At 42.3% G+C, this 26,423-nt stretch overlaps 1 protein-coding gene across 4 annotated transcripts in view; it reads right to left on the bottom strand.

Moving 5' to 3' along the window:
- plxna4 (plexin A4) overlaps positions 1 to 26,423 on the bottom strand; it is a 701,383-nt gene that overhangs the window by 575,986 nt on the left and 98,974 nt on the right. The window contains exon 4 of one of the 4 annotated variants that reach the window (XM_041202721.1): positions 23,306 to 23,435. The exons of the other annotated variants lie outside the window; for them this stretch is intronic. Within the exon in view, the coding sequence (XP_041058655.1) occupies positions 23,382 to 23,435 (54 nt within the window). The 3' untranslated portion in view covers positions 23,306 to 23,381. Of the gene's footprint in view, positions 1 to 23,305; positions 23,436 to 26,423 lie in introns of those variants that run through there. 4 annotated transcript variants of the gene reach the window in all.

The raw sequence follows: 26,423 nt of genomic DNA, 5'->3' as shown, positions 1-26,423 counted from the left end.
CTGCCATTCTACTAGATCATGGCTGATCACCTACCTCAATACCACTTTCCTGCATGATTTCCATATCCCTTGATGTCATTGGTCTGCAGAAACCTATTGATTTTTGTTCTGAACATGCTGACTGATTGAGCGTCCACAGCCCCCTGGGGTAGACAACTCCAAAGATTCACCACCTTCAGGGAAGAAATTCCTTATCTGTCTTAAATGGCACACCCCTTATCCCGAGTTATGTCCCATGGCTTTAGACCCAACAGCCAGGGGAAACATCTTCTCTACATCCACCCCGTCACGCCCTGTAAGAATTTTCTAAGTTTCAGTTAGGTTACCCTTCGTTCTTCAAAACTCATTGGAATACAGACCCAGTCTCCTCAATCTCTCCTCATAAGACAATCCCACCATCTCTGGGGTTAATCTGGTGAACCTCGATGGCAAGTATATCCTCCTTAGGTAAGGGGACCAAAACTGTACACAGTCCTCCAGATGAGGTCTCACCAAGGGTCTATACAACTGTAGCAAGACATCTTTACTCCTGCACTCAAATCCTCTCCTGATGAAGGCTAACATACCATTCGCATTCCTAATTGTTTGCTGCACCTGCCTGCTAGCTTTTAGTGACTCATGAACAAGGACACCCAGGTCCCTTTGGGCACCTGCACTTCCCAACCTCTCACCATTTAAGAAATATTCTGCCTGTTTTTTTCTACAGAAGTGAATAACTTCACACTTATTCAATTATATTCCATCTGCCACGTTCTAGCCCATTCACTTAGCCTGTGCTATTGAAGCATCCTTGCATCCTCCTCACACCCTACATTCCCACCCAGTTTGGTGTCATTAGCAAATTTGGAAATATTGCAATTGGTCTCCACATCCAAATCATTTAAACAGATTGTGAAAAGACGTGGACCTAGCACTGATCCTTGCAGTACCCCACAAGTAACAGCCTGCCATCCTGAGAATGATCCATTTATTCTTACTCTCTGCTTTCTGTCTGTTAACCAATTCTCAGTTCATACTAGTATATTTCCCCCAATCCCATGCCCTCTATTTGTATTTACTAACCTCCTGTGTGGGACCTTATCAAAAGCCTTTTCAAAATCCAAATACACCACACCCACTAATTCTCCTTTATCTGTGCTACAAGTAATATCCTGACAAACTTGTTGGAGTTTTTTCAAACATGATTTCCCTTTGAAAAATCCATGTTGACTCTGCCCAGTTTCATCATTCTTTTCTAAATGTCCAGCTGTCGCATACTTTAGAATAGATTCTAACATTTTCCTGACTACTGACATCAAACTAACAGGTCTGCAGTTCTCCATTCCCCCTCTTCCTCCCTTCTTAAATAGTGGGGCTACATTTGCTACTTTCCAATCTGCAGGAACCTTTCCAGAATATATAGACTTTCCCCGCCTATGGATTGCTTTGTCACCTGTGCGAAGCAATTTAAAGAGAGAGTTGACCTTTCCGAGCCAGAGTTGAAGCATTTTCCACTCTCTGAGAACTCTCTCCTTTGGCAGTGGCCAGGATAATTTCTCCAAGTCTAAATTGGTCATGCTGTCGCTGGATCAAAGAAGGTTGAGAGGTGTCAGGATTGCTGCTTTCAGATTCGAATGGGCTAGATAATATAGACAATGACAAGCTATTTCAACATACTCAGAGCAGTAGAACCAAAACAACAGCCTGTGCTCAGAGCGAGGGTAGATTCAAATTAACCTGAGGAAACAATATTCCAGCGAGTGAGTGGCCCCCCAGGGAGATGGTGGAAACAGTTACTATTGATTTATTCAAATGCAAATGACTTAGATCTCTTACAGAAAATTATATTTTGAGATATAATATTTGAGTAATGGAGACTGATATGTGGTAAGTGCAACGTGATTGGGAAGAGCAGGTGACTTAAGATTGATGGTTCTCAAAGCGTTCCACTACATGGGGCTTACCTTCACCTCAGCAATAAGAGCAGCTGTTAGTTTGGCTCTGTTGAGACGACGGGGTGGGGGTAGGTTGTGTATTGGAACCCTGACTTGAGCACATAACTAGGGCTGACTCTGTGTTGAGGACTGAGAGTGGGCTGCATCATTATAGACACTGTTCTTTGAGGAAGAAGTCAAATCAAAACCCCAGCTCCCTTGCAGGGCATACGAACATATGGACATACGAATAAGGAGCAGGAGTAGGCTATTCGGCCCCTCAAGCCTGCTCTGCCATGGTCATAGCTGATCTCATAGCAACTTCAAATCTGCATCCTGCCTACCCCAATAACCCATCACTTCATTGCTTACCAAGAATCTATCCACCTCTGCCTTAAAAATATTCAAAGATTCTGCTTCCACCATATTTTCAGGAAGAGAGTTCCAAAGACTCACAACCCTCTGAGAAAAATTTCAGCTCATCTCCATTTTAAATGGGCAACCCTTTATTTTTAAACAGTGACCCCGAGTTCTAGATTCTCCCACCAGAGGAAACATCGTCTCCACATCCATCATGTCAAGACCCCTCAGGATCATGTATGTTTCAATCAAATCACCTCTTACTTTTCTAAGCTCCAACGGATAGTCTGTCCAACCTTTCCTCGTAAGACAACCCACCCATTCCAGGTATTAGTCTGGTAAACCTTCTCTGAACTGCTTCCAACACATTTATATCCTTCCTTAAATAAGGTGACTAATACTGTCCACTGTACTCCAGATGTGGTCTCACTAGTGCTCAGTATAACTGAAGCATAACCTCCCTACTTTTGTATTCAATTCCCCTTGCAATAAATGATAACATTCTATTAACTTTCTTAATTACTTGCTCTACTAGCCTTTTGTGATTCATGCACTAGGACACCCAGATCCCTCTGCACCTCAGAGCTCTGCAATCTCTCACCATTTAGATAATATGCTTCTCTTTATTCTTCATGCCAAAATGGACAATTTCACATTCCCACATTATACTCCATTTGCCAGATCTTTGCCCACTCATTTAAGCTTTCTATATCTTTTTGCAGCCTCCATACATCCTATTCACAAATTACATTCCTACCTATCTTTGGATCATCAGCAAGTTTGGCAACCATCCCATCCATCCCTTCATCTAAGTCACTTATACAAATTGTAAACAGTCAAGTTCCCAGCACTGATCCGTGGCACACCATTCATTACACCTTGCCAACCTGAAATAGATCCATTTATGCCTACTCTCTGCTTCCTGTTAGCCAGCCAATCTTCTACCCCCTATATCATGAGCTTTCATTTTCTGCAATAACCTTTGATGTGGCACTTTATCAAATGCCTTCTGGAAACCCAAGGACAGTATGCCTACAGGCTTCCCTTTATCCACAGCACACATTACTTCCTCAAAGAACTCCAATAAGTTGGTTAAACATATTTTCCCTTTCACAAAACCATGTTGACTCTGCCAAATTGTATTTATCCAAGTGCCCTGCTATAGCTACTTTAATAATAGCTTCTAACATTTTCCTTATGACAGATGTCAAGCTACCTGACCTGCAGTTTCCCGCTTTCTGTCTCCTTCCATTTTTAAATGATGGAGTTACATTTACTATCTTCTAATCAAATGGAACCTTTCCCGAATCTAGGGAGTTTTGGAAAATTAAAACCAATGTATCAACCATCTCACTAGCCACTTCTTTAAAGACCCTAGGATGAAGTCCATCAGGACCCGGGCACTTGGTCAGACCACAGGTCCAACAATTTACTCAGTACCAGTTCTCGGGTGATTTTAATTCTCCTGAGTTCCTCCCTGCCTTCCATTTCCCGATTTATAGCTACTTCTGGGATGTTACTTGTATCCTGTATAGTGAAGACTGAAGCAAAATACCTGTTCAATTCATCTGCCATTTCTTTGTTTTCCATTACCAATTCTCCAGACTCACTTTCTATAGGACCAACACTCACTTTGTTAACTCGTTTCTTACTATCTGTCTTTATATTTCTGGATAGCTTTCTCTCATACTCTAATTTTTCCCTCCTTATTTATCTCTTAGTCATCCTTTGCTGTTCCTTATATTCTGTCCAATCTTCTGGCCTTCCATCTACCTTTGCACAATGATATACTTTTTCTTTAAGTTTGATACTATCTTTAGCCTTTCTAGTTAACCATAGGTAATGTGTCCATCCCTTGGACTTTTTCTTACTCGTTGGAGTGTATCTATTCTATGTATTCTGAAGTATCCCCTTAAATGTTTGCCATTACATCTCTGTTGATTTATCCCTTAACCTAATTTGCCAATTCACTTTGGCCAGCTCTGCTTTCATGCCCTCATAATTGCCCTTGTTTAAGTTTAAAACATAATCTCAGACCCACTCCTCTCTCCCTCAAACTGAATGCAAAATTCAATCATATTATGGTCGCTGCTACCTAGGGGCACCTTCACTATGAGATCATTAATCATTCCCATTTTGTTACATAATACCAGGTCAAGTATAGTCTGTTCTCTGGTTGGCTCCAGAACATGCTGTTCTAAGAAACTATCCCAGAATATTCTAAGAACTCCTTATCTAGACTATCTTTGTCCATCTTACTTTTCCAGTTTATATGAAGATTAAATCTCCCATGATCATCGCTGTGCCTGACAAGCTCCCATTATTTCTTCCATCCTACCATAAGGTTACTATTTGGTGCCTGTACACTACTCCCACAAATGACTTCTTGCCTTCATCATTTCTCAACTCTACCCAAACCATTCCAACATCCTGGTTTCCTGAACTTAGGTCATCCCTCTCTATTGTGCTAATACCGTTATTAATTAACAGAGCCACCCCTCAATCTTTCCCTCGCTTCCTGTCCTTCCTAAAATGTCCTAACCCCTTTAATATTCAGGTATCAATCCATGCCCTCCTGCAGCCATGTCTCTGTAATGGCTATCAAATCGTACTTATTTATTTCCATGTGCACTCTCAGTGGGTAGTTCACAAGTGTCCAGTCTATCATTCATCTCCCGAATCAAAATTGAACCCATGGCCTTCTGACTCACAGGTCTGAGCTATGGCTCAATAGGCTACTCATTGTATACCATAATTTTTTTGACTAAGGATGTTTTGTCAAACTGCATCAGCGGTGCTTTCCAGGCAAAGGTCCAAGGAGGCGAAATTTCTGACGAAAAGTCAAACACCTGAAACTCTGTCTCTGTCTCTGTCTCCACAGATGCTGCCTAACCTTTCAATGTGATCGGTTCTTTTCATAGACTGCCTCACTGCAGCAGTCGCATGCCCTGTGGCCAGGAGTGGTAAGAGGGAAAATTGGAAGGCAAGTGACCTTTGGCCTCTCAAAGTGCCCACAGCAGTCAATCATAGACTTGCATCAGTCATCCCATTAAAACATAAGACAAAATAAGAATTCTTGCTGAGCATTTTATCGTAACCTTAAGGCATCTCAAAACACCTTACAGACCAGTAATTACTGACCATCAACATGTTAAGCATGGCCGAAGGCACCACATTAAAACAGTTGGGTCCAGAAACCTAACATTGAAGTAGACAGACAGATAAATGAAATTAAAAAATAAATTTCAATCAATACTGCAAAAAACTCAGGAATTAGAAATGGCCATTCAGCCCATCTAGCTCACAAAGTAATCCAGCTATTGTTTCAGGATCTAGTATCTTTTTTTAAATGCCTGTAACACTGTTCAACGACCTCTAGCTGTCAGTCAATGTTTTAATACAAACTCCAGAGATTACAACATAACATAAATGTTGGGATTTGTGCCAAGTTGGCAGTTGGACAAAAAATAGAAATGATTAAAGTCCAACATAATCATTCTAATTTTTACAATTGGTGATTACTTTAGCAACAGAAGTAATTTTAAAATCAGTAATTATTTACACTTCTGATTATAGAAGAACCACAGGACTCATCTTTTCCTCTCCCTATCCTGCTGTGTACCTTCCCCATTCATCAATGTCGTCTAGAGCTACCATCCAAAATGACCCAGTGGTTTGCGATTGTTCATGTTTGCAACACCAAGCTGTCCAAGTCCGGTTCTAAACCTAGATTGATCTAGGGATGGAAAACATATAATGTCCACTTGTGCAGCGCATTGTATCTCTTAGAAATGATATAGAATGCACAGCACAGAAACAGGCCATTCAACTATACTGCTCTATGCTGGTGCTTTGTGCTTTGCATCAGCCTCCTCACACCTCTCTTTATCTCACCTCACCCCACCCCATCAGCGTAACCTTCCATTAGTCCCTCACTCATGAATATCCAGCTTCCCCTTAAATGGCTCGAAATACTTCCTGGGCACTGACAGGCAAATGTGACTGCCAATGGGCGCAGAGCCGTGAGATGAAAGACCAGATAATCAGTTTTTGGTGGTGCTTGTTGAGGCTGGAGTGGTTGGCCAGGGCACTGGGAGAACCGAAAACAAAAATTGCTGGAAAAACTCAGCAGGTCTGACAGCTTCTGTGGAGAGAGAGAGAGAGAGAGAGAGAGAGAGAGTGATAATGTTTTGAGCCTGTCTGACTCTTCCTCAGATCACTGAAAGAACCGTTTGCTCTTCTAAGATGCTAGGGACAACAAAACACAAGGTGGGCATCAGAGCTTCCAGAGAAAGTACTGCCACCTGATTTACAAAGCACAGTAACATAAACTCTCACCCAGATCTACATATGGATAACATCTGCATAGGAACCAGAGGAGGCCATTCAGCCCTTTAAACCTGTTCTGTCATTCAGTTAGATCATGGCTGTTCTGTATCTTAATTCCATCAACTCATCTTGGTTCCATATCCCTTAATACCCTTACCTAACAAAAATCTATCAGTATCAGCTTAGATACTTTCAATTCACCTATCGTCTCAACAGATCTTTGGGGATGAGAGCTCCAGATTTCCACAATCCGGTGTTTGATAAAGTGCTTCCTGACATCACCCCTGAACAGCCTAGCTTTAACTTGAAGTTTATTACCCCTTGTTCTGGGCTCACCAGTCAAAGGAAATAGTTTCTCTCCATCTACCTTATCAACTATTTCAGTCATCTTAATCACAGGGGTTTAGATTAACTACGTGTATGGGACATTTAATCCCACACAGGAATATCAACTCCACATGGCTGAGTTCTCTTTAGACCATCAATAATTCAAAAAAATGTTGATGTATGTATAAAATGGGTAAAGCCTCAGGCCTGTTTTATCGCAAAGCAGTCAATGAAGGAAGGAGAAGGCACTGCCAATGTAATTAGCAGGGACTATTTCTAATTAACACTTTACATAAACCTGCTGTGTTTAGTTTCCGCCTCACTGATCTAGATCTAATTTGCTACTGTATGGAAAGTGGGATTATTTTTAATAATTCAAATCAACTGCAGTTTTGTTTATTGCTGGTCCTGAATCCCTCTGGGTGCAGTCCTTCGCTTTCTGTTACATAGAAACACAAGATTATTGGGAAATATAACCTCCGGTGGCAATGAAAACTGAGAGTTTCCCAAAACAAAGTAGTATATTTAGAACACAAGACTTTATAAAGTGCTGTGAAAAGGCCATTAGGCCAACAAGTCTGTCTCTTGTTTTCAAATGTGAAGTTTGCCCCACTGGTGGGACCCTTGCCTCCAAGTCAAAAAGGCATTTGTTCAAGGACAAGTCAGGTTTTAAATATATAACCCAGGCTTGCCTCTTTAACAATGGCCCCTCCCTCTGTCCTTACCTCATTCCCTTTTCCGCTAAAACCCTTATTCATGCTTTCGCCACCTTCCCACTCCATTATTCCAAAGTTCTCTTTCATCCAGCCTCACTTCTTCCCTTCTCCCAAGCTCTGCTGCCACTTCATATTTTATCTGACTCCACCACCTCCTTGGCTGCCATTCACAGACCCACAATGGCACTTACTTTCCCCTGCCCGTGCCCTGCCAATGTCTCAAATATACAATTAGTCATCCTAGTCTTCAAATCTTTCCCCGCTCGGTCATCTCTTCCAGTTGTACAACCCTCCCAAACCCTTCATTGCTCTGACTCTAGTCTCTGATGGACTTCCCCTGCTTGATCCATCACCAACCCCCAATAATATTAGCAGCCATGCTTTCAGCTGCCTAGATCCTACTCTCTAGAGTTTGTTTTCCCATCTCCCTTCTCCAGCTTTAAAACCTTCTTAAAACCCACAACTTTCAACATGATATGGTCTCTGCAATCTCTTCTTCCATGACTTGATATCCACTTCTCTTCAGCTTCTATTAAGTGCCTTGGTTCATACTTCAATGTTAAAGATGTTATATAAATGCAGGCTGCTGTTTTTAACATCTTCATTGAAATAACAGAATCCCATGCTTCACAAGGCTTTAAAGCATAAACCTGTTTAGGTAGATATCAACGATTCTGTAGCACTATTTAAAGGAGAGCGAGACAGGGAGGGAGAGAGAGAGGGAGAGAGAGAGAGGGAGAGGGAGAGGGAGAGCGCAACAGGAGCTGTCCTGGCCAAAGTTCCTTCTTCAACTGTCTTGGCCATTTCCCCATATATAGTTACTGCACTCAATTTCAGAATTGTTACATCACAAAGGAGGCCATTCAGCCCCTCAAGCCTGCACCAGCTTGCGAATGAGCAATTTCACTTAGTGCCATTGTCCTGCTTTCTTTCCGTAACCTTATGCATTCTTCCTTTTCAGATAACAGTCTAATTCCCTTTTGAACATTTCATTGAACCTGCCTCCAACACATATACAGGCAGTGCATTCCAAACCCTAGGTTGAACATCTCTATCAAATCTCCTCTCAGCCTTCTTTTCTACAAGGAAAACAGTCTTAACTGAAGTTCCTCATCCTTGGAACGATTGTCATGAATCTTTCTGCACTCTGTCCAATGCCTTCACATCCTTCCTAAATGTTACTCACAATAACTGCTTGCCGTGGAAGAATGAGTCCAAAGCTAGTCTTTTACCTCAAGCAGGTTTATTCGCAAGACAGCTCTACAGTGTGGTAACTCTTTCGAGTACAAACACGTTTCCATCTGTTCCTATTCAGATGAAGTTACATTGTTTCATAGTTTGCTATTGTGAGATTTGATCTACAGTGTAGTAGACCCTCCCAATCCCTTCTGCACTGGAGTATTACAGCTGTACCCATTTATAGGTGAACCAATGGCCATCGTCTGTTTTAACAAGCAGTTGTCGTATCAATGGAATTGTTATATAATGTAATTATAGGCAGCAAGAAGATTGTTATTGGACCTCGACAATGTAATTACTGATACATTGACACTGATGGGTGCTGCCCAAATCTGGATGCAATATTCCAATTGAAGCTAAACTGGTGTCTTATACAAGTTCAACATAACCTCCTTGTACTCTATGTCCCAATTAATAAAGCATACAGTATTCGAGGCTTTATTAACTGTTCTCTCAAACTGCCCTGCCACCTTTAATGACTTATGCCTATACATACCCAGGTCCCTCTGCTCCTACGCCCCCTTTGGAATTGCACCCTTTATTTCATATTGCCTCTACATGTCCTTTCTACAGAAATAAATCACCTCACATTTTTCCATAGTGATCTACCAACTTGTCCATGACCTTTTGAAGTTCTACACTATCCACCTCAATTCACAACGCTTCCAAGGTTTCTGCATCTGCAAACTTTGAAATTGTGCCTTGTAAACCAAGGTCTAGGTCATTAATATATATCAGGAAACACAAAGGTCCCAACAGTGACCCTTAGGGAACTCCACTACAAATCTTCCTCCAGGCCGAAAAACATCCATTAACCACAATTCTGTCTTCTGTCCCTCAGCCAATTTTGTATCCATGTTGCCACTGTCCTTCTTATTCCATGAGCTCTGACTTTGCTCACTAGTCTGTTGTGCAGTACTGTATCAAATGCCTTTTAGAAGTCCATGTACACCACATCAACAGCATTGCTCCCATCAACCCTCTCAATTTCTTCATCAAAAAATTCAATCAAGTTAGTTAAACACTATTTTCCCTCAGGAAATCCATGTTGGCTTTCCTTAATTAACCTGCATTTGTCCATGTGACTATTACTTTTGTCCCGAATTATTGTTCCTAGAAGTTTCCCCACTACCGAAGTTAAACTGACTGGTCTATAGTTGCTGGATTTATCCTTGCATCTTTTTTTGGACAAGAGTGCAACGTTTGCAAATCTCCAGCCCTCTGGAACCACATCGCGTCCAAAGATGACTGAAAAATTATGGCCAGTTCCTCTGCAATTTCCACTTCCCTCAGTATCCTTGGATGCATCTCATCCAATCCTGGTGCCTATTCACATTTGCAGGCAGCCTATCCAATCCCTCTGCCTTAATAAGCTTAGTGTCTGAATTACCTCCTCTTTCATAAAATGGCCTGGTAGCATACTCTTCCTTGGTAAAGACAGATGCAAAGTTTTCATTTAATACCTCAGCTATGCCCTCTTCCTCCATGAGTACAGCCCCCTTTTGGTACCTATACAGCCCTACTCCTCCTCTTACCACCTTTAACTATTGACATGCCTATAGAAGACTTTGGGATTCCATTTTATGTTGGCTGCCAGTCTCTATTCATGTTCCCTCTTTGTTTTTCTTATTTGCTTTTTCACCTCCCCTATGAACCTTGTATATTCAACCTGGTTTTCAGTCGTATTTTCTACCTGCCATCTGTCAAATACAATTTTTCTTCTTTATCTTAACTTCTCTCTTTTTTCTCATCCAGGGAGCTTTGGATTTGTTTGATCTACTTTTTCCCTTTGAGGGAATATTCCCTGACTGTGCCCTAACTCTCTTTTCTTTGAAGTAGCCCATTGCTCATCTACCATTTTTTTCTGCCAACCTTTGATTCCAATTTATTTGGCCCAGATCTGTTCTTACGTCATTGAAGTTGGCTTTCCCCTAGTTTATTGGATTTTTCTTTGTCCTTTTCCATAGCCAGCCTAAACCTTGTCATACAATGACCACTGTCCCCTTAATGTTCTCCTACTAACACTTGCTCCAAGGTCGTACAGTACCTCCCAGCTCATTGGACTGGAAACATACTGCTGTAGAAGATATTCCTGAGCACACTCTCAGAACTCTTGCCCCTCTCTGTTCCTTACACTACTACTATCCCAACCAATATATTTGGATAATTAATATGCCCAATTATAGCTAATGTATAATTCTTGTACTTCTCTGTAATTTCCTTGTTCCTCTACATCCTTCCCACTAGTTGATGACCTATTGACTACAAAAATCAATGTAATTGCGCATTTCTGGTTCCTTAGCTCTAGCCAAATAGATTCTGTCCTCAACCCCTCTGGGACATCCTCTTTCTCCAAATTCCATCCTTAATCAATGCCGCCACCCCTCCCACTTATCTTCCTTTCATGGTTGCCAGGGATATTTAATATCTAGTCCTGCCCCCTTCTTTGAGCCAGGTTTCTGTCATCCCTACAACATCGTATTTCCACATGGCAATCAATGCCTGTAACTCAGTAATCTTATTTGCCACACTCCATGCATTCACATACATACAGTAATCCTGATTTAGACTTTATGACTTTCTTCCTTACTCTCACCCCATTTATTAATTTATTATTCCCTAATCTAGGGCTATCTATCACTGCTCGTATTCTGTGCGCCTTGGCATTCCTCTCTGATATTATCTCCTGGTTCCCACATCCCTGCCAAGTTTATTTAAACCCTCCCCAGTAGCACCAGCAAAATATCCCACAAGAAACTCAGTCCCAGCTCTATTTCGGTAGAACCCATCCGGCCTGTACAGGTCCCAACATTGAAAATTCAATGAGTATTCCAAAAGAATAAGCAGAAACTCATTGGCTTGTTAGCTTTTCCTCCAAACACAAAGGTACTAACTGATAAGCGTCTCTAAGGTATGAACAACTTTGAACCTTTTCATCACTGCAGGGGGTAAGCAGACCTCTGATAACTGTAATGGAATTACCACTTGCCTTACTTGGAAAGTGACTCAGCATTCTGGTACAGGTCACAAGATAATGGTGGCCATCCTGCCTTACCTGTCAAAAAAAGCACTGAAAATAGCAGCAAGTGGAAGATCCACAAAGAACCATCTTGAAAACACTTCAACACAAGGAGAGACAAGGAAAGGCATCGAAAAACAGCTACTTAAGTCTGCTGTAAAGTAACTAGGCAGCTAAAAGTGCCATGCCTGCAGAACAGAAGTAAGGAGCCTACTCTCCTTCCTATCATACTAAACTACCAAGCTTACCTGTTAAAACAATCTCCAGAAGTTCAACTGTGGAAGCCATCACAGCTGCAGAGACAATTCTACAAATACAAAACCTTCACTTCAGACAACGGAACATTGACTTCAAAACATATCAGGACTGTACCAAACAACACAGACCAAACTTGATTCACATTTAAAAGTATCATTTTATCTTCATCTGTAACTAATGTGTGTGTGTGTTTGTGTGTGTGTGTGTTCATACTATCTTTTCTTAAGAAACAGTGCGAAGTAAACTCACCTTTTTCCTGAAAGTAAAGGTTTGCTACTGTGTTATTTTAAATTGAATTTCTCACTGCGCAGCTCACACACACACACACACACACACACACACACACACAACCCCCACCACCCACCCCCCCCCCCCCCCCCCCCCCCACCCACCCCACCTTGGGGAAACACCTTTTAAAGCGTCTGTGACACAAGAATCTAAAACCCTCCCTCCTGCACCATCTTTCCAGCCATGCGTTTATCTGCTTTATCCTTCTATTTCTATACTCAGTTGCACATGAAGTAATTGATTCAAAGTAATTGATTCTCAGTGAAGCACTTTCAGAGATGTGATATGATACATCATGAAAGTAAGTCATTCCCTTAACACCCACCTACTTACTCAGCATATCGTGGAAAACCTTTTCTCTCCAGAGCTTGTCATTATGGAGTGGGTGCCAGGTCTGTAAATCCGATTAGAGATGGTTCAGATGATATATGGAGGACTACCTTTGCAATAAGCGTCCAAAGGTATTGCCCCACTCCAGCAACATGATTTGAATCAAGGATTGCAGTACAAGTACTTTTATCAGGAAGGGCTGTGCAGGCTGGGGCCCTTTTCACTGGAAGAGAGAAGGCTGTGGAGAAACCTAATAGAGGTTGTTTAAATTATGACAGGGTTTGAAAGGATAGACATGTGGAAGATGTTTACACCTGCAGGGAGAGCGGTGCTCAGGGCCATGAATATAAAATAAACAATAGGAAATTCAGGAGGAATTTCCTGGCCCAAAATGTGGTTGAAATGTGAAACGCACTACCACATTAACTAGTTGAGGGGTGTAGCATAGCTGCATTTAAGGGGGAGCTAGAAAAGTACATAAGGGAGAAAGGATTAGAAAGCCCTGTTGATCAGGTTTGATGAATTAGAGTAGAGGAGGCTCATGTGGCACATAAATACCCATGCACCAGTTTGGTCAAATGCCCAGCTTCTGTACTGTCGATTCTATGTAATACTCATTTGAGTTGCAAATTTTGGGCAGGTCGACAATGAGAGGAAGAGAAGAACCAAGCTGGTGGGAGAGAGGGTTCGAAAACAGCCAGGAGTTCAATGAAACAAAAACAGAAAATGCTGGAAAAACTCAGCAGGTCTAACAGCATCTGTGGAGAGAGAAAAAAGAGCTAACATTTTGAGTCCTTATGACTCTTCTTCAGAGTTTCCCTCCTATCATAGGGATTTCCAGCATCTGCAGTATTTTGCTTTTATCTTAGCGAGTTCAATGAAGTTCCATGCAAAGAAACCTGAAGCGATTCATTTTGGTAGAAAGAATATGGAGAGACAATATATATGTGCATAAGCCACTAAGGTGCAGGACAGGTTGAGAGAGCGGTTAATAAGGCGTACAATATTCTGGGCTTTATTAGTAGGACCACAGAATATTAGAGCAAGGACGTTATGTTGAACTTGTATAAGTCACTAGTTCAACCTCAGCTGGAGTATTGCGCCCAGTTCTGGGGACCACACTTTAGGAAGGATGTGAAGGCATTGGGAAGAGTACTTAAAAGATTAATGAGAATGGTTCCAGGGATGAGAAACTTCAGTTATGTAAATAGACTGGAGAACTTAGGGCTGTTTTCCTTAGAGAAAAGGAGGCCCAGGGGAGATTTGATAGAGGTATTCATAGTCATGAGGGGTCTGGACAGAGTAGATAGGGAGAAACTTCCCACTCGTGAAAGAATTGGGAATGAGAGGGCACAGATTTAAAGTAATTGTCAAGAAAGCAATAGTGATTTGAGGAAATATGTTTTCATGCAGTGAGCGATTTGGGTCTGGAATGATCCAAGATTGTGGAGGCAGATTCAATTGAAGCATTCTAAAGCGAATTAGACTCTCATTTGCAAAGAACGAATGTGCAGGGTTACAGGGAGAAGGTTGGAGAATGGAACTGGGTGGGTTGCTCATTCGGAGAGCAGTTCAGATGCAATGGGCCAAATGGCCTCTCCCTGTGCTAGAACAGTTCTGAGTTTGGTTAGTTACTAAGAGCTTCATGAAGGAGTCAGTGTGCAGAAGGGCTTGCAGGGATTATAGGAAAAATGCCACAAGAGGCTACAAATGATTTTTTTCCCACAAATTTAATTTGCTTTTGGAAAGTAGGTTAGTAAAAGGTTTTCTGACTTTTGCTGACAGATTGTATGTTCTTGGAGACCAACATGGAGCAAAGTCATGGAGCTTCTCTTCATGCACTGATGCTGGCTAATTTCATCACTTCCACGTTATCACTAAAACCACATTGGTGAAGATGTTGGAGATCGTTAGTGTCTGTTGGGTTTTTAAACTAGAAAACATTGCCTGGATGTGAAGAGTAAAGGGCACAAAAAGACAATAAAAAGATGTATTTTTGACATAGGGAGAGAGGCGCATAGGAATGGGAGGAAACCGTTTAGTCCTTTGAGCCGATACCACCATTCAATTAGATCATGATTGATCTGATCCATCATACCCACCTTGGTTCTGTAACCCTTAATCGGCTTGCCTGATAAAAATCCATCAATCTCAGTTTCAAAATTTTCAATTAACCCTCATCCTCCACAACATTTTGGAGCAATGGTTTCCAGACTATTCCACCAGCCTGGGTGAAGAGATAGCCTTTGTGTGAAGTGAAAAAAAATACAAAGATTTTAACAGCAGAATTAACTTCAGCTTTTCAAAAGCACCATTAGGAATGTGGGCAACAAGATCCTGACCTCATACACACACACGCGCACACACACACACACACACACACACAACACGCTCACCTTTAAACAATGCCAATTGCCTTGACACCAAAAGGTTAAAAGCCACCCACAAAAGGTGAACATGAGAAACTAGACTCCCCAGCACAGGACAGAAAATGAATCTCGCTTGACAGAATCCAGCCTTGTAACCAGAGACAAAGGGAACCTGAACTAACAAGCGTTGCTAATAGTGCTTCATTGGTCCAAAACCTACACTGGCTTTCAGGCAGCATGCTGAGCTGGAAATTGAGGCCCAGGAGTGATTACTTCTCTTACCAGTGATCAACCAAGCACTACTGGAACCTTCCAGATCCAACACACTGTTGCCATTTCCACTTCTTGCAATCAAATGTCAGAAAGCATTTGCAGATGCTCCTGAGAAACACAGAACCAGATGTTTAACATCTGTAACATTTTAGACATTAACAGTCAGAAGAACATCTGCACAGAGCCAAATGTACCTTTCTCTTTATCTCCCTTAGAACTCTCCTCCTCTCTGACAGGTGCTAACCTTTGATGGGGGAAAGCTAAATCTTTCCCAATTGGACATGATGTCCAGTCACATGAAGAGGTGCCAGCTGTGGTTCAATAGACAACACTCTCCTCTTTCAGGAGGTTGAGAGTTCCAAAACCCAGAGACTAGAACACAAAATATAGGCCAACTGTCTAGTGGAGTGCTGCACTGTCCGGGATGTTGCACTTTGGATGCTAAGTTAAACCAAGGCCCTGTTTGCTCTCTTAGGTAAAATATTTCATGGCACTATTTTGAGGAGCTCTCTCTGGGATTCTCTCTGGTGTCTTCTCTGGTATCTTGGCCAATGTTTATTCCTCAACCAATTTCACTAAAACAGGTTACTTGAGGTTATAGTAGGGTTTATGGAACCTTGCTATGCACAATTAGACTGCCACATTCCCTACATCAGTATTTCATTGGCTGTAAAGCACTTTAGGAAGTCTGGAGGTTGTGACAGGCACTATATAAATTCTTACTGACAATGTCTAAGTGGCTATGAAGGTCAGCCATGTAACTACACTCCAATAAGGAGGCAGAAACTTCAGCCAAAGGATTCACAGGCCTGAAACGTGAACTCTTGTTTCTCTAACCACAGATGCTGCCAGAAAGGCCAAGTACTCCCAACATTTTTTGGTTTTATCACCAAAATACCTGGCTCATTTCTCCCTACCAAAGAGGTGTTTTTCACATGGTTGTTTCCACAGGGCTGCCAAAATTTGCCCAACCTTAACCCTGGCACCCACAGGTTTGGTTTCTAATAGAACCTCAACAGGAGCTCAGCAAATTCCTCCCTTTATGACATGTTTATCTACCCAGACTATTCAAATAATGAGCTGGCTTGCATCAAAGTGGCTGGCAGTGGCAACAAGGTTAGATTTCATCAACCAACCAGGGTCATTTCCTCCATCTGCTCAACTGTTAACTCAAAGGGCCCGTTCTTCCTTTCTGTGGAAAGGTGCAGAGTTATGGCTATTACACATAAATTTACAGCAGGATTACAACAGGGAAACAGGGATGCACATGACAGCCGCCCAAATCTCATTCCCAGCCCTTCCCCATATACTTAATTCCCTTTGTACATCATCCACCTTTTTATTGGTTCTTTAAGTCAACATTCCCGAGCATTCTTCAGGCTCACAACAGTCTGTGTAAAAAAAAAATCCTATTCCTGTTCACTTTCCTAAATTTCCGAAATTTCATTGTATATCCGTTGATTCTAGACCCCTCAATCACTGGGACCACTGTTTCTGTCTATTTTGTCCCATCCCTTCATAAGTTTTAAGCAACATTTATATAACCTTTGCTGTATAGTAAAACATCCCAAGACTCAACACAAACAAAATCCGACACCGAACCACATAAGGAGATATTTGGACAGGTGAGAAAAAGCTTGGTCAAAGAGATAGATTTTAAGGATTGCCTTTAAGAAGAGAGGGTGAGGGAGGAGGAGAGGTTTAGGGAGGAGGAAAGGTTTAGGAAGGGAATTCCAGAGCTTCAGATCTAGGCAGTGGAATGCACATCAGTTGCCAACGGTGGAGCAAAGGAAGTCAGGGGTGCATTAAGGGCCAGAATTGAAGGATCGCAGACGTTAATTTTTTGGATGATGATCAATGGGATGTGCATTCATGGCATTTTTCTTCCCTTTGCAGATTTCCTATGTTCACGGGTCTTTATTTCTGCACTATTTAAGCATTGTTTTCTTGGTAAGGAAGTGTTGTAACCACTGCAGCTTTTATGGACTAGTCTGTTATCTTGAGTTATGATGAACCAAAAGCTTTCCCCTGGAACATATTCCTCAGAATTCTCACGTTCCGGCCCTCTTTATTCCTTAGCGTGACTGAAGTAATCAGTCTTCCCCTCCCGCCCTCATGATTCCACACTCAATTCCCCAGGCTGCATTAGAGCAGTGTGAATGCAATCAATAACTGCACCTCACAAGTGGAAGGAATCAGGAGCTGCCAAAACACTGACAAACAATCTATATTTATACTGGCCCTGCTTAACCAAAACAGTCCCATGAATTACCCTCCAAGCAAAGTAAACTGGCAGCAACTGAGCTTCCTGCCATGAAATGACGCAGCCTCTAAAAAAGCTCAGCCAAAGGTCCAAGAAACAACTTGTGGTCTTAAAGAGACACTTCACCCAATTTTACTTTACTCGCCTGTGCCTAGGGCTTCTTTTCCCTCTTTTTATGGCCAGCGCAGATATGATGGACTGATCAGCCTCTTCCTGCGCTGTAACTTTTCTACGGTTCTAAATTCAATACTTTAAAAAAAACGTGACCAAAACCAGAGGGCCGATCTAAAAAGAGCTTTAATGTGGCCGGGTTTAAAACCCATCAGGGAAGGCTGAGCGGGCTGGGGCTCTTCTCTCCAGAAAGGAGGAGGCCGAGACAGGTCTTTAAGATGATGAAAAGGTTTGATAGGGTAGCGAAGATGTTTCCAATTGTGGGGGGAAGTCCAAAACTAAGGGGCCATAAATTTAAGATGGTCACTTCAAAATCAAATAGGGAATTCTTTATCCAAATTCTTTACCTAAAGAGCGGTTAGGATGTGTCACCCACGGCCACAATAAAAGGAGCATTTGAAATGGATAGCATAGCTGCATTTAAGGGGAAGCTGGATAAACTCACGAGGGAGAAAGGAATTGAAGATTATACTGATAAGGTTAGATGAAGAGGTGGTGAGGTGCTCATACGAAGCATAGACCAGTTGTTTCTGTGCCGTACATTCTACCTAATTCTATGTAACTTCGTCCTTTCAGGCTAAGGGAACCCATGGTCTTGAACAGTGCTAGAATAATGTACAATGGCAAAAAATGGCCACTAGGCTCATCAGGGAGGTCCACTTTTTAAAATCAATCCCAAACAATTACCTGTCCATCTCATCATCATACCCCTCAAGGCACCTAATTCTCCCAAATTTAACATTCTCTTGAACCACTGTACTTTTGTGCCCTTAACCTTTTGGATAAAATACATAAATGGAAATACCTGGGCTTCTTTTATGCACAAGGGTTTTCTGCAGTGGTATTTGTCAGGAAAGGTAGGCCTTTCTCGGCCTCTGTCCCCCTCAGTATCACGCTAAATTATGGACAATTTTGGGTTCATTTGCAGTAAGAACTGGGTTGAAACTGTCTTCAATTTGTTTTACTTAATTCGATAATTATATCAAATAGGGCTAGATCTGATCATTTAACCTGCTGCAGTTTGGACCTGGGAGACAATTGAAGCACCTTTCCCCACCAACTGACCAGAGTACCTGTCCTAGCTGTCAGTAGCTGGAGATAGTCTCTGCATCAGAGTCCAGCAGCCTCGCAGTTATGGGACTTCACTGGTAACCCAGGAGGCCACAAGATCAAATCCCATGAGGCCAAATTGCAAAATGGAACACAATCAAGCCTGGCAGCTTGTGGGCTGGCATCAGGAAAATGATTGTGGAAAAATGTTGCTGGACAGTCATTTTTTAAAAAGTCTACATATCCAGCAACTTCCTTCACAAACTATCACCAATACACCACCCAGCCTACATGTGGCTCCAGTCCCACATGGTGTGGCTCATCCTTAGTCCATCAGCCCAGCCAAGGATGGGCAATACATCTGTTGCACACAGATATAAATATAATTTTCTTTTAAATCGGGCCATGCCAAAGAAAAGCTCTCTTTTGAAAAAAAAAAGTTTGCAATTGTATAGTGTCTACCCCAGCACACCCCGAAGTTCTTCACAGCTAATGAAGTACAGAGTCGCCAACCCTCCAGGATTGGCCTGGAGTCTCCAGGAATTGAAGATCATTCTCCAGGACACTGCTATGGGCAATGCAATCCTAGAGAAAAATCATCAGAACATGAGAAACATTTGTCATTTTCTTTGAACATTTCTCTTTACCAATATTTCAATGCTCTCTTTATCAATATTCCAAAATAGTAAAAACAGGGAGAAAAAAGACTGTTTGGCTGACAGGCATCATCCAATTGAGCAATGAGTCTTTTCACTTTCCAATTGGCATAGGAAGGCAGTGCGTCACAAGGATGGATGAGTTGGCCAACTAATGGCTGGATTGTGGGGGCAATTCATGTGATGAAATCTTCAGGAATACATTTAATCAGAGTTGGCAACCTTTATGGAATACTTGAAGTATAGTCACTGTGGTAATGCAGGAAACGTGGCAGCCAATTTGTGCACAGCAAGCTCCCACAAACAACATGATAATTATAGGCTAGGACAACAGGAGTAACTCCCCTGCTCTTCTGCCAAAGAATGCCACAGGATCTTTTGCATCCACCAGAGAGGGCAGATGGACAATCAATTTAATATTTCATCAGAAAGGCAGCATCTCCAATCAGTGCTGCACCCGAGTGTCAGCCTTCACTTTGCACTCAAGTGCTGGAGAGGGGACTTAAACCCACAACCTACTGATTCAGAAGCAAGAGTGTTACCAACTGAGTAACAGCTGACATCCCTCATTATTTCCTATTGGGAAAAGGCTGCAATTAAAATATGATTTTGCACACATTTGAGTATGTGTACTCGTCTATTTATGTGTCTGTGTATCAGCATATGAAAATACTGCTTTCCTAATTAGCTGATGCAAACATGAAGTATAATTCCAAGGTTATTAAAAAAAAAACGTACAATTAAGCTGGTCACAATTCCACTTGCTAGTTCATCTCCGATAGTTGGTTGGTGCCCCATCTGTTAATTGAGAAGGCACAGAGTCTATAATGCTTCAGCATTAAATTATCATTCTTGTCAGGATGATTAGAATCAGTGATAATGAAGTAAGTGCAGGAATTATAGGATGGCTGCAAGAGGCATTTGAAAGGAAGAGTTTTGCAATTTTGCTGCATCAAGTGACTTTCTTTCGCAGGAGAAATGATTGCATTCCCTCTTCTTTTTAACATGCTCATCTTTTCTATCTTCTTTTTCTCCCAGAGGTGTTGATGATGGAGCGTGTGGGGGGTCTATGAACACCTTCCACTTTGTGCTCTCTCACATCAATGGCCATCCATTAACAAGTGAACAAGAATCGAAACGTCAACTCTTTTCTTCTCCGCCGATGCTGCCAGACCTGCTGAGTTTTTCCAGGTAATTCTGTTTTTGAACAAGAATATGGTTGAGCGAGCCGATGGACAATAATTACAACTGCCAAATTTGATCTTGTCCTTGCACAATATCTGCACCTTTGCTGGATAGAGTCTGTGTAGCCATCAGTAACTTGATTTTATTTTCTTCCTTGTTGAGGGGCTGCCAGTCTGTGTGTTATTAACTCTTTGACAGCCACAGAAGGTGATTTTTAGATTGTGGTATGTGTTCTAGTTTGTTTTTAAATTATTCTGTTCATGGGTTTCAGTGTCAGTTTCAGTGTCCACCTCAATCCTGACTGAGATCAACAGTTTGGAGACATTATGGCACAGAAGTACCATTCTGCCCATCAAATCCACGTCAACTCTGTGCACGCCAGCCTACACAGACTACCATCTAAACCTGGGGTCTGCCTGGTCTATCAAGTCTCATTGTTGCGGTTTCTCTTGACATCTTCTCATTTGGTCTCCACACATCTGTCACCTTCCCATCTCCCCCCCTAGTTCATTTGACATCTTAAACCTGCAATCGCTGATCATCAATCCTCCTGCCAGCTTTACCCTAACTACAGTTTTACCCTAACTACTCACAAAGATCTGGGAGGGTTGCAGGGCTGGAGGAGGTTGCAGAGGAGGGTGTGTGAAGGCAGGGAAAAGATTTCAACACAAGGATGAGAATGTTAAAAACAAAAGCTTTGTTGGGCCAGGGCCCAATGTAACACAGGGGTGACAGGTGAACCAGACCTGGTGCAAAGTTAGGGTACAGGCAGTAGAGTTTTGAATAAGCAAGTGATTAAGTGATAATCATTAAACCTTCAGTGTGGAAGGACAGAGGTCATTAGGGTTGAAATCAAGCAGCTATATTACATCAAAATTGAAATAAAAGTGATCACAGGAGATTCTCCAGCAACTCAAGTTTATGTTGGGAGGTTTCAGGTTTTACTCTTCATCAGTGCTCAGCTAGCTAACAGTAGCCAGGTCAAACAGTTGAGTGGGGAGGGAGTGTATGTAAGACAGTGTATTTGGATTAGAAGGAACAAGAGTTGGAAGCTCAAAAGCAACAGTAAGATAAAGGCCAAAAACAAAATGTCGGTGATGGGCGGTGGAGGATTTGTAGCTGTATTTGAGACTCAACAAATGAGAAGAATTTTGTTCTGTCCTGTCCAGGCCTGAGACAGAAGGGCTAGAACCCCAAGATTTTGGAGCAGGATTCAAGATTTGAATAGACTTGAACTGTTTTGGGGTTAATTTTTTTTTAAAGAAAAATGTGGCTTTAAATTCCCATATGGTATCATGATGCACTTAACAATGATTTTCACAATCTATATCAGCACAAAGAGATTACTGAATAGTTGGTGAATTGACGAAATTGAACCAAAAGCGACAAGTAGACAGCGAGGAAAGGGATACTTCTGCTTCAATGCATGATTGATCATAGCTGCAGGGACTGAAAACAGCTGAAATAGTCAGGATTCAGTGAATTGGATATCAGGGGCCAGTGCCCACACTCTTAATTGATCATCATTGAAGTGATTGCGGTCATTTGCATGTGAGGTTTCAGCTTCCAATATTGTTCCAACACTGGCATCGCCAATAATATCCAGGCTGTTTAATAATAAATAAATTGTTATAATAAACACTTAAAGATGCAAAGTGCCAGTCCTTCAACAATGTGAGAGAGAGAGACGGAGTGTGCAAGAGAGAGATGTTAGATGTAGGCATCTACCAGGCATAATGCCAATCCCATTTTCATTGCCAAGCTACAAGGCACCCAAGGATAGATACCCTGGCAGGTTAATATACATTGGAGTTCCTAAGGACTATGCACAATGTTGCAGCCCTCCCTCAGTGCTGCATTGGAGAGTCAGGTTAGATTTTGTGATCAAATCTCTAGACTGGGACTTGAACCTACAGCCTTCTTAACTCAGGAGGCAAGCATGCTACCAGCTGAGCCATGACTGACACAGCAAAGATGCCATGTAGCTGTATAATTGAATGGAATTACTGATTGGCAGTGTCGGTGTGCACCCAGAGTTTGGTCTGGGAATGGGCAGCAATGGCTTCTCAAAGGTTTCTTGGTCATTGGGTGGCATGTGGTCACCATAGGTGCCAAGAAGGGAGGCAAAGCTTGGCACCTCTCTGGGCTTCAAGGAAATCCTTTATTCATAGCCAGCAGTAACATTGCAGCACTGGAGTTGCCACTACCAAAGAGTGAAATGCCACAATTAACAACAGTGGATTTTTTTGGCCTGAAAGCCATCCATGTACTAAATATTCCGTTCTGCTCATGAAGGGTGTTGCTCATCTTGACTCAACTAGTTTTCAAATGCAGACTATTACAAAAATGTACTAATACAATAAATAATAACATACGTAGTGCTTGGGTACAGCAGTTTATCATTTGCATTTCTTTAATGATCTTTATATTACATTAGGTGGGATAATAACCATGAGATGGTACCTTTAATGGTAACACCCTCTACACTGCCTTTTTGGCTGTAGTTATACCCCGCTACAGTTCAGAGACTGGAACCCATAAAAAGCAAAACACAGCTAATTATGTTATGGGCTGTGCCTCATACTCCACCCGCCTGGAAGCACTGGGTATTTGTAGACTGTTGAGTCTGAATTATTCATGTTTTGACAGTGCAGGCAGCATCCTGTGCTTTCTCAAAGTGCTTTTCAACCTTGAATGGAGGAAAGGAGGCAAGAGAGGTAATCAGCCAAATGCAGCAAACAGGAAAGGGTAAATGTGGAACATTATTTCAAGCTGGATTGTAAAAGGAAGACAAGGGTTCAAACTAGTAAAAGGCCAATTTAAGACAAGTCTGATCAGTTTTGCACACAAGGAGTGATTGACACATGAAATGGATTATCAGGAGCTGCTAAAGGAGGTAAAAACCCTGGATTAACAGGCAGACAACAGACAGGAGGTGCCTGGGAACACCATCCCCTCCAAGTCAGACTTGGAAATATATCACCATTTCTTCATCGTCGCTGGGTCAAAAATCTGGAAGTCCCTTCCTAACAGCATTATGGGTGTACCTACATGGCACAGACTGTTCAAGAGGGCAAACACCAGCACCTTCTCAAGGTCAATTAGGGAAGTGCAATAAATGCTGGCCTTGACAGAAACATCCATATCCAAAAAAATGTTTGGTAATTAAAATCTTTCTGGATGGGTCAAATGGTCTTCCTCACTTCTCCCTTCTGACCCTATCACACCATTCCATTTTCCTCTATTCAGGAGTCACTTTATGGAAAATGATGCTGGTTTAAAAGTGTTTTTTTTTTTCTGTTCAATGTATTAGCCCTTCACCACCTGCATTTACTTCTCTGTACATCTTGTTTGAGAAACCCCCTTGGTGTCAGTGCACCACTGAGGTCAAAAAGAGTGGGAAAGATGGCAAGATAAACTGTAGTTAATGAAGCAATGGCAGCCATGTCCCCTTGGAGACACAAGAGAAAGGCAATTAAACAGAAGCTCAATTGTAGGCAGTGGGAAGTAACATCTCGCATGAACACACACACACACACACACAATTACCACCAGATGTCCTACCCCTTCTGAAACAGGCTCTACCTTTTCTGGGGCGGCTTCTGATTCCCCCGAGATGGGACTTCTGACATTCCAGTTATTAAGGTAGAGCTCAGAGGTGGCAGATCCCTGCACAATACCTTAAACATTGAAAGACATGAGGTCCTTATTTTGGCCTTTTTTAAAAAAAAAGGTGATGTATACAAGAGGCAGAAGGAACAACAACAATTTGTATTTATATAACACCTTTAGCAAAATAAAAAATCCCAAGGCACTTCAGAAACTGAACTGGACCAGCCATATAAATACTGTGGCCACAAGAGCAGGTCAGAGGCTTGGAATCCTGCAGCGAGTAACTCACCTCCTGACCCCCCAAAGCTTGTCCACCATCTACGAGACACAATCAAGAGTGTGATGGAATACTCTCCACCTGCCTGGATGAGTGCAGCTCCCACAACACTCAAGAATCTTGACACCATCCAGGACAAAGCAGCCCACTTGATTGACACCCCATCCACAAACATTCACTCCCTCCACCACCGACAAACAGCAGCAGCAGTGTGTACCATCTACAAGATGCACTGCAAGAATTCACCAAGGCTCCTTTGGCAGCACCTTCCAAACCCATGACCGCTACCATCTAGAAGGACAAGGGCAGCAGATACATGTGAACACCACCACCTGGAAGTTCCCCTCCAAGCCACTCACCGGCCTTACTTGAAATATATCGCCGTTCCTTCACTATCACTGGGTCAAAATCTTGGAACTCCCTCCCTAACAGCTCTGTGGGTGTACCTACACCACATGGACTCACTGCCACCTTCTCATGGGCAATTAGGGATGGGCAATAAATGCTGGCCTAGCCGGCGAAGCTCACATCCTGTAAATTAATTTAAAAAGTTATAAAACAAAATATTACTCCAGCCACAAAAGGAGACATTAGAACAGATGGCCAAAAAAAAAGGTAGTTTTTAAATAGCATCTTAAAAGGGGAGAGAGGTTGAAGAGGGAATCCCAGAGGTTAAAGCCTAGGCAGCTAAAGGCACAGCAAGTGAGGAAAGGGGGAATATAGCAAAGGGCTTTTAGTGAAAATCAAACCAACATCTGATTGTTGCTTACGAAAAGTAAAACTAGTCTGTACAGTTGTACCATGTAGCACAGGGTAAAATCACACCACAGATTCACAACAATGAAGACAGACAGAATATCTGTTTTTTAAAAAAAGAGATTGCCTTGGCTATCTGTACATTGATACGCGTAACAAGAATAAATTGCATTCTTAAATTTCCAGTCTAGCCGGGGCTTTTCCTCCTGACAGGATTGTGTGTGAAAGCTCCTCTTGCCTATGCATGTTGTTAAAGGTGGATATGGAAATTGAGATAACTCCCCTGGTGTCTGCCCAATGCTCAGAAGACCTGCTGAACTGGTAAACAAGCAGGAAGAGGAGCAAGAGAGCAGGAAAGCTTTGGAGTCTGACCTTGCTGTCTGTCACTCTCCTCCTTTGCATGCAATCGCTTAGGTAGAGGTGAAGACCTTACGAGGCTAACTAGGTGTCACTTCTCACATTATCATCATTGGGTACAGAAAGGGCTCGATACACGTCAACGGCACACTAAAAGCTCAACCTCCCTCCCTCTGGGTTATCGGCTGTCTCGTGTCAAAACTCTCTCTCTCCCCTCCTTACCAGGGAAAACTTTTGAGACAGAGAGAGGCAGACGGGCTAAACCCACAGTGATTGAGGGAGGAGAGAAAGCAAGATAGTGAAAGGAAAAAGAAAGAGCAAGGGGGAGAAAAAGACAGATGAACGAGGGAGGGGGAGTAAGGGGGAAGACAACAGGAGTGGGGAGGTGGTGAGTGGGGTAAGGAGGGAGCAAGTGGATGGTAGGAAGCAAGCTTGAGGGGGAGGTGGAGAGTGCAGAGAGGGGAAGGTAGTGTTGTAATATGTCTCTAAGGGAAAGCAGCTTGACAGCACTAGAAGTGTGTCATGTGATCCAGTCTCAGTCTCACTTTGGGCTGTGGACAGAACACAGAGCACACAGCTCTGCTGCTGATATCTTCAAGCTTTCTATCCATGTATATCTGTTCTCATGTGGCTAGTTTAAGTAAATGAACCCACAACATGTTTGCACAATCCCTT

The sequence above is a fragment of the Carcharodon carcharias genome, chromosome 13 (assembly GCF_017639515.1).
Source record: "Carcharodon carcharias isolate sCarCar2 chromosome 13, sCarCar2.pri, whole genome shotgun sequence".
Taxonomy (NCBI): domain Eukaryota; kingdom Metazoa; phylum Chordata; class Chondrichthyes; order Lamniformes; family Lamnidae; genus Carcharodon; species Carcharodon carcharias.
The sequence above is the reverse complement of the archived record's forward strand: the minus strand, read 5'-3'. Positions and strand labels throughout refer to the sequence as shown.